At 40.7% G+C, this 10310-nt stretch overlaps 1 protein-coding gene across 1 annotated transcript; it reads left to right on the forward strand.

Moving 5' to 3' along the window:
• Positions 1-1181: 1181 nt before the first annotated feature.
• Positions 1182-6818, forward strand: LOC116384747 (aquaporin-3-like). Its single transcript, XM_031849688.1, has 6 exons — positions 1182-1348; positions 4406-4532; positions 4692-4829; positions 4999-5114; positions 5229-5446; positions 5577-6818. The coding sequence occupies exons 1-6, from the start codon at positions 1241-1243 to the stop codon at positions 5776-5778; spliced, it is 909 nt and encodes a 302-aa protein (XP_031705548.1). The 5' UTR covers positions 1182-1240; the 3' UTR covers positions 5779-6818.
• Positions 6819-10310: the final 3492 nt, after the last annotated feature.

Raw genomic sequence — 10310 nt, forward strand, 5'->3', positions numbered from 1 at the left:
TGTGCAATTTTGAATGTGTGAAGCGTGTTTAAGTTCTCTGCAGCAAGTATTCTCTCTGATATGTGCACACAAGTTTAACGTTCAGATGATCCAAGTTGATAGTGTGCACCACCATCACAATAATATTGGCCTTAGCAGAGCAAAATAACTCCAAACAGAGTAAAGAAATGGTACACTGATTCCTACTGATAGAGGCATGTCTGGGCTTTTAAAACTGGAAATGTTCTCACACCTCTATTGAAACCAGACAAAGAGGCTATAATATATGGTGATGAAGTTTCAGACGGGGGACAAAAGAGCAGGTCAGAGAAAACGAGCTGAGAGACAGAAAAGGAGAGAGAGAATGAGAGAGAATGAACCAGTTAAGTCATGTTGGGTCCAAAGTAGATTCAACAAATATGTTTGTGTAAGACATTTTCATTTTGGTGGATTAAGGTGGGTAGAGGCTACACAAAGTGTTCACATGATTTATCCTTTCTATCTTTAAGGTGTTTTTTTTCCCAGATGTGATTTATTTGCATAATCTGAGACAGTAATGACATCAGGGCAGGCAACACTTACGTTTACACTGTAAACCAGGCATTTCCTTAATAAGTATGCAAAATAACAGCACAGGGAAATGTGCTCTTACAGTAATTACATTCAAACAAAATCCAAAGCACACGATACATACAGTTCTTCGAATGCAAAGAAACTTTCTCACACTTATTATATAGTCGCCTTTTCCAAGTTTAAATCTGAGGGAGAAAGAAGAAGAAACATGTTCCTGTAATGACCAGATCTCAAAGCCATTTGTATTATTTGTGCAGGAGTTTGAGTTTTGGCTGAACTTTTCAATGAACATATGTGATCACTGGATTCTATTTTGCAAAGCTATGCTAATTGTTAGGCATGTGTTGAGGAGGTTGAAGTATCGGGTTGCAGGTATGCATGAGGTCAATGAAGGAGCTCACAGGTATAACAATGTAAAGTGTGTGTACGTGCGTGTGTTTGAAGGAGAGTAAGAGTGAGAGGTAGAAAGTTGACCAGTGAGAAATCCAAAGGCTGAATCACTTTGTGAGAAGCAGGGAGGCGTGGTTCAGAGGGTGTGGCCGTGCTCAGGCTGGGCACCGGCCCAATCCAAGTCCATCATGGCTCCATAAGAGGAGCCCGTTCCTCCCAGCTTCACAGCTACTCAGGAAACACTACCTACCGTACCTGTCTTCTCATAGTCTTATCAATCAGCCTTTTGCAAGAAAACATGAGCAGACAGAAGGTGTATTTGGACAAACTGTCCCGGTTCTTCCAGATCCGTAACCTGCTGCTTCGCCAGGCCCTGGCAGAGTGTCTTGGCACTCTCATCCTTGTGGTAAGTGCGTGAGTGTACAAGTGTGTTTATATGCATGGAACTTATATTGCATCATCTCATGCTGAAGTAGATCGTTTTTTTTCTGTTTTTTTTCTAAAGCTTCCAAGCTTTAAATGAAGAGTTTAAAATGGTCATACTGTTAAATATATTGCATGCTGTTAATAGTTGAACTCTGTCCCGTCTCACAGCGTTTACTTGTACCCTCACTATTCAATTTGCTTGTGATCAATTACACTCTATATGACTGCATTTCTATTCTATCAATTTTTTTGTTGCCATGTTTGAGAAGTGATTGCAGAAACTGCTTGTCATTTATAAATCATTCATGTGCTTGAAAGCGAGCAAAAGGACACTGTTTGTATTTGATAAAGAGTGTGAATGTAGGGTTACTGAGTTCACAACAAACAGGTAAGTGACAGGTTGTTACGTTCAGGACATCATGCTCTGTGAACAAAACCATATATAAGATAAAACGCCAATATTTTCTTGGAAGCTGGGATCCAGGATCCAGGAGCCAAAACCTCAGGACCTCTTGTGATCACTTTACAGTGTGTTAGGCGTTTGTGTGCACGAGTACGGATAGCTTCGTATCGCATTAAACTACATGCTGCACTTTTAAACATCACTTACGTTAGTCCTCTTTTCCAACAGACGCTTTACAACACTCAAAGGGCAAATCTGAAATAGTAACTCATCATCCCACTTTGCCCCTGTCATAAATGCTGTTTCAGCTTAAAATGAACATTTCTGCATCGCAAGAGAAACAGACACTTCTTTTGTTCCTTGAGTAAAATAGATCCAGATGCTGTCCTGATGTACTAACAATGCCTACTGTACTGTAAAAAGTATTTTATGTTAACCCTGTCTTGGCAGAAACTTGGCAATTGGATTGAAATTTGTTTTAAATTTGTTTTAAATACTAGTCCAACAACCAGTTTAGTGGGTTAAAGGCTCCTGTAATGGTTTAACATTCCCAGTGCTTAGTGACTCATTTTCAGTGATTAACAAAGCCAGTTATAAAGGCGTAGAAGCACATTACTTTTGTTTGAAAAGAACATTGTGTTCTGATGCATAATCCAAGTCAATGTAAAAAAAGAAAGAAAGAAATCACTACTACTTACATAAGAGCCTAGGATTTTAAATATTTCATAGTTCAGCATCGGGTATAACTGCTGATGGGACAGAAAGGTGCGGCGGCTGATTATTTGGTGACACATGCCGATGGCAGCACTGGGAGAGTCAGTGGCAGAACAATAGGCATCACATGACTGACATGACTGACGTAGTTTTCCTTCCTCTGTGACAAAATGCAGAAGTCTCTCTTGCTTTGTCATTATATTTGTCAACCACTTTCTCTCTCCAGGTATCAGCCTGTCAATACATTTTATCCTAGTGATAAACTAAACATGTCAAACTTGTTATACGTCATTGGCTACAAGTGTATGATGGCCTGGAGGGATAGATGACGTGAGGGTGAGGGTGTGTGTAACTCTTTGTATTGTTTTCGCATTTCACATTCAAAGTGGACAAAGTGGAATGTATAGTATTTGATACGGATCAGTCAGTCCTTGAGGGTCACCTGCAGGCAGCGAATGTCTTTGGTTATCCTCCTGTAACTGTTTTGTTAACCCCTCATTGCACTCTCACAACGGTGCACTTCATTTTCCTCTTCAAAACACTGTTCCCTGCTCTGAGTAGCCTTAGGGGGGGGGGGCTTCTGAGGCTCTTCATCCTGAATTTGAAAACATCATACAGGTAGTGATTCAGAGACTGGTTCCAGGCCAGCATATTCTTATGCCTTCAGCTCCTAAACAACAGCCACATGTGTGTTTCAGTAGGCTCACTGTGCTAAAAGTTGGGAGTAGCTGCATGGATGCCTAACCTGCTGAATCAGTCAATTGAATGTTGTTTGAGGAGGTGTTGTAGGGCTAGTTAACTAACTACAACATAATGACAGCAACATACCAAGTGGCTGGAAGTCTTCATCAGAGTGAACACGCAGTCACTAGTGAATATGAGCATGTCAGAATTATTGCTCCCAGATTCAGTGTCAGATTTAAATGAGACATTTCTAGTCTAGCTTTTTTGTCTTTCAAGGGCCTTTTTATTGATTCTCAATATCGAATAAAACGGTGACTGTACAGGAAAAGGATTTTTGTTTTCCTGAACTCACCCGTATCACAACACATCCATCTGCTAAAACAATAAACAACACACATACAACCACATATATTCTAAGATATGGGTGGTAAAGTTAAAATTACAGACAGGAATACAAAGAAAATATCTATAATATACCTTATTAGTAACAGAAATAGTAAGTAGAGAAATAATGGACACAGAAAATGTATATATAGGATAGGAAAAGAGAAATGAATGAATAAATCAAATCAAATAAATCAAATATGAAGGTGCATCACACTTTGCAAAATTGACTGTCCATTCCCCGGTTAGTGGTTAATGGGTTAACGGGGTCTTCTCTAGACATAATGTCTCTAATCGAGCTTGAGAGGGTAAGAGGGGCGGATTCCTTCCACTTAAGTAATGGGGGTTTTATGTAGACTTTTTCCAGTCACGGTTGGCTTCATCAGGAGTGGAAAAGAGTTTAGACTGAGCCCACTGATGATGAACTCCCCTCAGGCGCCAGTCCCTCTGAGTGTGGTTCCCCCAAGCTAACCTCAACATCTGAGTCCTGTGGTCTAGCTGAAAAGCATCCTCATCAGGGGGCTTTAAAGAGCATCAGTCTATGCATGGACCACACATGTTCCTAAACCCAACACATAGGAAGAGGAAATGAACACACACACACACACACACACACACACACATAATGACACAGGATGCAGAATAAACAGTATGGCACCTGCTTGGCAGTACGCTCCTACATTTAAAGGCAACACGTTCTGTAAATCCTTCTTTTGACAGAATCAGTCATGTGCCCGTGAACACCTATTTTCCTCTACTCCCTCATCCAATAAGGAATCAGATTTTCTTTTGTTATGTGCACAAAATGTAGTCGAGACCCCGTGTAAACTTGCATTTATTCTCTCTCTTCAGATGTTCGGTTGCGGTGCTGTGGCCCAGCTGGTGTTGAGTGGTGGTTCCCATGGCATGTTCCTCACAGTCAACTTTGCCTTTGGCTTCGCTGCCATGTTAGGCATCCTGGTCTGTGGCCAGACATCAGGTACACAACGTTTCTCAGACAAATTCAATATGCAGGAGCACATTTTCACCAGCTTTGTACCTTGTGTACATCTGGAGTCTGAATGTGTATTTCGTTAATGTTGTTGCACTTCATGGTCTATAATATGTACTGACATACTGTCACCATGTACATTTGCAGGTGGCCATCTGAACCCTGCAGTGACCTTTGCCCTATGCCTGCTCGGAAGAGAGCGCTGGAGGAAGTTCCCCGTGTACTTCCTCTTTCAGACAATCGGTGGTTTTTTCGGTGCTGCTATCATTTTCGGCATGTACTACGGTAAGGGATGACTCCAGATGTGGAGCCACATGTCAAAAATTGATGTTGTTACAACCATATATGAACAGATTTGTGTTTTAGGCTTCACACAGTCTACGTGCGTTATTTAGACAACCTGTCTAAACAAGAAAATATTTCATGCTATATTTTGTTGCTTGTATCCCTTTAGATGCCCTGTGGGACTTTCCTGGAGCTTTCAATGTGACTGGGCCCAATGCCACAGCTGGCATTTTTGCTACGTACCCTGGAAAACATCTCACTATTGTCAATGGATTCTTTGACCAGGTACCCCTTTGAAATGAAAACAGCTGTCATACTCTAAACATTTTAAAATATAGGTCATACAACACAGGTGTCCAACTCACGATTATCTCGTACGTGTACCTCTCTCCAACACAGATCATTGGCACAGCAGCGCTGATTGTGTGTATTCTGGCTATTATGGATCCATACAACAACCCCATCCCCCAAGGACTGGAGGCCTTTACTGTGGGATTTGTGGTTCTGGTCATTGGATTGTCTATGGGCTTTAACTCTGGCTATGCTGTCAATCCTGCCAGAGACCTCGGACCACGTCTTTTCACCGCTATTGCTGGGTGGGGCGGCGAAGTTTTCACGTAAGTGCAGAGATTTTAAAGTATTTTCTGCATCCACTGTTTATCTCTATGTGAACACTCACAGTACTCACTATCCTTGTCCCCTTTAGACAAAGAAAAAAACTCAACTCTTTTTTTTGTCACTCCTCAGGGTTAGAAAAGGCTGGTTCCTGGTGCCTGTTTTTGCCCCATTCCTTGGCACCATCATCGGTGTGATCATCTACCAGATGATGGTTGGCTTCCATGTGGAGGGAGAAGTGCGTGACCGCAAAGGCCTCGAGGAGGAGAATGTCCAACTCACCGATGTCACCACTAATGACAAAACCAATGACAAAACCAAAACCATTCACTGATTGTGTTAGAGAGCTACACACTTGCACATTCTGTAAATACAGACACATTCCAGCATTTTTCCTTCCAGCCACAATTTTTTTGTTTTACAAACCACCTTCACAGCTGTTGGGTTATCTCCCAAATTAGCTGCATGTTTGTGAATAAAGCCCCCTCTCTTAACATTATCATGTGATTGTATTATATTATAGAGAATGATTGTGTTTCGAGTGGAGAAACACAACTTCAGAAACACAGAATTACATTAATTCTTTTAGGAGATGAACATTTGGATCTTAGAGTCTATAGCACTCCAGATTGAACAGTATTGTATGCTTCATACTAATGTAGTTTTATAGAAGTTTTTACATTGTAGATATATATATATATGTTTAGACAGACGTGTGCTCACAATAACCAATTTCTTTGCATTTCCTCCGTCCAAAACCTTTCACTTTCACGATTAACATTTGAGTTCAGGAAAATTGTCAGGAAATTGGGAAATACAAATTTCAATCTTCAACTTTAAAAAATGACACGTTGAAATATATTGAGCATTTTAAGTAAGTGAAGGGATGCCATCCATGTAGACTACGTCAACTCTGTTGTTCAGAGCTGACACATGGTGAAGCTAAATCTTTCCCACAACATTCTTCACTTCATCAGGGCTATCTAGAAGCAGCCATAATAAAGCTGCTGTCTTTTTATATACACTGATTTTGCCCTGTTTAAGACCAAACCAGCAACTCTTAAAGAAGCTTACAATTATTTTGATATGTCATCAGCTAGCAAACTTGATAATTTGGCCTTTATATGAACTAAATGTTATTAGAGGAATCATTGTAGCCTTCTAATTTGATGCCTTAAAATATCAGATGTGTTAACAAGTGACAACATTAACTATCTGTCTTTAAATTGTTATGGCTTATGCCTATTGTAGTGTACATTGTGTATGACTCCTTGATTGGGTGCTAAACTGGACTGTTAGCCTCTTGGTAGAAAGTATGTAGGTTGAGGGGAAATGCTTTTGTACTGATACAATAAAGTTCTCTTTTAGATTGTTGCATGAATGTGGATCCTGTTACGTTCTTGTTACACTTTAGTATAGTTTGTCACTAATACTTCTCTTTTTGGGAGAGGGTGGGATGTAATCAGATTACACGAGGGCACCAGGGACAACATTGGGTCAGATGGGGTAGGGTGAGCAACATGACGGCGACTTCTCTTCTCAGCAGATTGAAAAAAATATTTTTTAATTACTCTTTTTAGAATAATGTGCATTTACAAGAGAACAGAGTTAAGAGAATGAACCAGCCGTGTCCACAGTTAAGAGCTAAGCGGAAAACAAGACCACAGCCATCGCTCCGGTCACTCAGCTGTGTCTCTGATAATGATGTCATGTTCCCAAAAGGAGACTTCCATCATTATGCAGTGCAAAGCAGTATTTTGCACTGCTATGTAAAGGCTTCGGTTTATTTCCAAGCATACCTCAGTACACACAGACCAGAACTGGGCCACCGTCCTTCAGTGCATACTGTATATCAAATCAAATGAGCTCTGGTCTTCTATGCCAGGGGTTCATTTTGATAGAAACTCCTGCCTACATTCCATTTATCAACAAAATATGTAAACATGTAAATGGGAATTTGAGGAGAATCACACAAAGGACAATTGTGTTCTTGCAGAGTTTGGATTCTGGCAAGCTGTTAAAGCTGTGTGTGTGTGTCTGCGCTGTACCTTTTCCCTCTGTAGTAGCTCTGCTCAGGTGTGCTGCATTGCTCAACGAGGTGCACCTGGCCTGGGCAGGAAGTGCTTAAAAGCTCTTGTGCCAGCTCCAGAAGAGAGAGGCTCTGGTGTGGGGACTTCTGATAAAACCCATGGATTTGATTGTTCTAAAAGGTGTTTACTGGGGTTGATTTGGGTCAGTGGTGAAGTGTTGTTTGCCCCAAAAGTGCTGCCCAAGGGTGTGGTGTAACCAATGGAGTTTTTATATGTAAAATAAATGGCCTTATACAAATACACAGAGAGAGAAAAAAGAGTGAGTGAGCAATTTCACAAGTTACAAAACTACAAGTCTGAATTCAGAATGCAATATTCTATGGTTTTCTATACCTACAGTTGTGTGAAAAAGTGTTTGCCCCCTTCCTGATTTCTTTGCACGTTTGTCACACTTAAATGTTTCAGATCATCAAACAAATTTAAATATTAGACAAAGATAACACAAGTAAGCACAAAATGCAGTTTTTAAATGAAGGTTATTATTATTAAGGGGAAAAAAAATCCAAACATACATGGCCCTGTGTGAAAAAGTGATTGCCCCCTAAACCTAATAACTGGTTGGGCCACCCTTAGCAGCAACATCTGCAATCAAGCGTTTGCGATAACTGGCAATGAGTCTTTTACAGCGCTGTAGAGGAATTTTGGCCCACTCATCTTTGCAGAATTGTTGTAATTCAGCCACATTGGAGGGTTTTCGAGCATGAACCGCCTTTTTAAGGTCATGCCACAGCATCTCAATCGGATTCAGGTCGGGACTTTGACTAGGCCACTCCAAAGTCTTCATTTTGTTTTTCTTAAGCCATTCAGAGGTGGACTTGCTGGTGTGTTTTGGATCATTGTCCTGCTGCAGAACCCAAGTGCGCTTCAGCTTGAGGTCACGAACAGATGGCCGGACATTCTCCTTCAGGATTTTTTGGTAGACAGCAGAATTCATGGTTCCATTTACCACAGGAAGTCTTCCAGGTCCTGAAGCAACAAAACAGCCCCAGACCATCACACTACCACCACCATATTTTACTGTTGGTATGATGTTCCTTTTCTGAAATGCCGTGTTACTTTTACGCCAGATGTAATGGGACATACACCTTCCAAAAAGTTCAACTTTTGTCTCGTCAGTCCACAGAGTATTTTCCAAAAGTCTTGGGGATCATCAAGATGTTTTCTGGCAAAACTGAGACGAGCCTTTATGTTCTTTTTGCTCAGCAGTGGTTTTCGTCTTGGAACTCTGCCATGCAGGCCATTTTTGCCCAGTCTCTTTCTTATGGTGGAGTCATGAACACTGACCTTAATTGAGGCAAATGAGGCCTGCAGTTCTTTGAATGTTGTTCTGGGGTCTTTTGTGAGCTCTTGGATGAGTCGTCGCTGCGCTCTTGGGGTAATTTTGGTCGGCCGGCCACTCCTGGGAAGGTTCACCACTGTTCCATGTTTTCGCCATTTGTGGATAATGGCTCTCACTGTGGTTCGCTGGAGTCTTTGTCAGGCAGGTCCTATTTAAGTGATTTCTTGATTGAGAACAGGTGTGGCAGTAATCAGGCCTGGGTATGGCTAGAGAAATTGAACTCAGCTTTCCAAAGATGTGATAAACCACAGTTAATTTATGTTTTAACAGGGGGGGGCAATCACTTTTTCACACAGGGCCATGTAGGTTTGGATTTTTTTTTCCCTTTAATAATAAAACCTTCATTTAAAAACTGCATTTTGTGTTTACTTGTGTTATCTTTGTCTAATATTTAAATTTGTTTGATGATCTGAAACATTTAAGTGTGACAAACATGCAAAAAAATAAGAAATCAGGAAAGGGGCAAACACTTTTTCACACAACTGTATGTGCCGTACCAAATAGTTCAAAGTGTTGATGCGTCATACAACGTTAACATTCAAATTATTATTATTAATACCTTACAGTATAAATACTGCAGTACTGTTATGATCCGACTAAGCACATACCTGTTTTCCTCCACTTGGCTGAATGCTGCTCAATGGAGAGTAAACCCAGTTTCACAGCATTATCCAGATGGCTCCCGCTGCTCTCATGTTTCGCGATCCTCTCAGAAAGATGTTCCAAATCTTTATAACCTGTCTTCGACCAACTTGTGCTTATTTAATCCACTTTCATTCATTTTCTCAAGTTCACTGGAGGCCGCTAAGAAAGTCTCCCTTCTCCTTGCCAAGAAGTCATACCCCACCTGTCCTCAGTAACCACTTGGTGTAACCAATCATCCCATGAAGGCTTTGTGTAAAAAAAAAAAAAAGTTCCCTTCTTCCCAAAACCCAATGCTTTCATGCTAAACCTCAATATAGTATCTCACATACCAAGTATATTCATTTTCATAGGATCTGGTACTGGGTATACCTGTCAAATCTCCATCATATCCCCTGGGCCAGCTTGTTCATGCCAGAGTCTCATCAAAGTCTTTGCACCTGGCTATATTTCACAGAAACAATAAGCTGATAAATACGTGGGAAAAGTCAGCAGTCTTCTCGCTTTTATTACTGATATGCAAAGAGAGACCGAAAGACAGAAAGGAAGAAAAAAAAGTATAAGAGATGAATTACTCTGGTAAGTTCTAACAACTTTCCCTATATTGTATCTCACACAGTTGTATGGATGTGTGTGTGTGTGATAACAGCAGCTGGAGTTATCCAAATAACAAACAGCTACATCAACATATTCAATACACATGTTCATTGTAACAACCCAACTCATTGAGCCTTCCTGACCACTGAAAATCTTGTTTTTGCAGTTGTAACAGTTTGTGCAAAAAAAAAAAAAAAA

Source organism: Anarrhichthys ocellatus, unplaced genomic scaffold (assembly GCF_004355925.1).
Source record: "Anarrhichthys ocellatus isolate YVR2014 unplaced genomic scaffold, GSC_Weel_1.0 scaffold9, whole genome shotgun sequence".
Taxonomy (NCBI): domain Eukaryota; kingdom Metazoa; phylum Chordata; class Actinopteri; order Perciformes; family Anarhichadidae; genus Anarrhichthys; species Anarrhichthys ocellatus.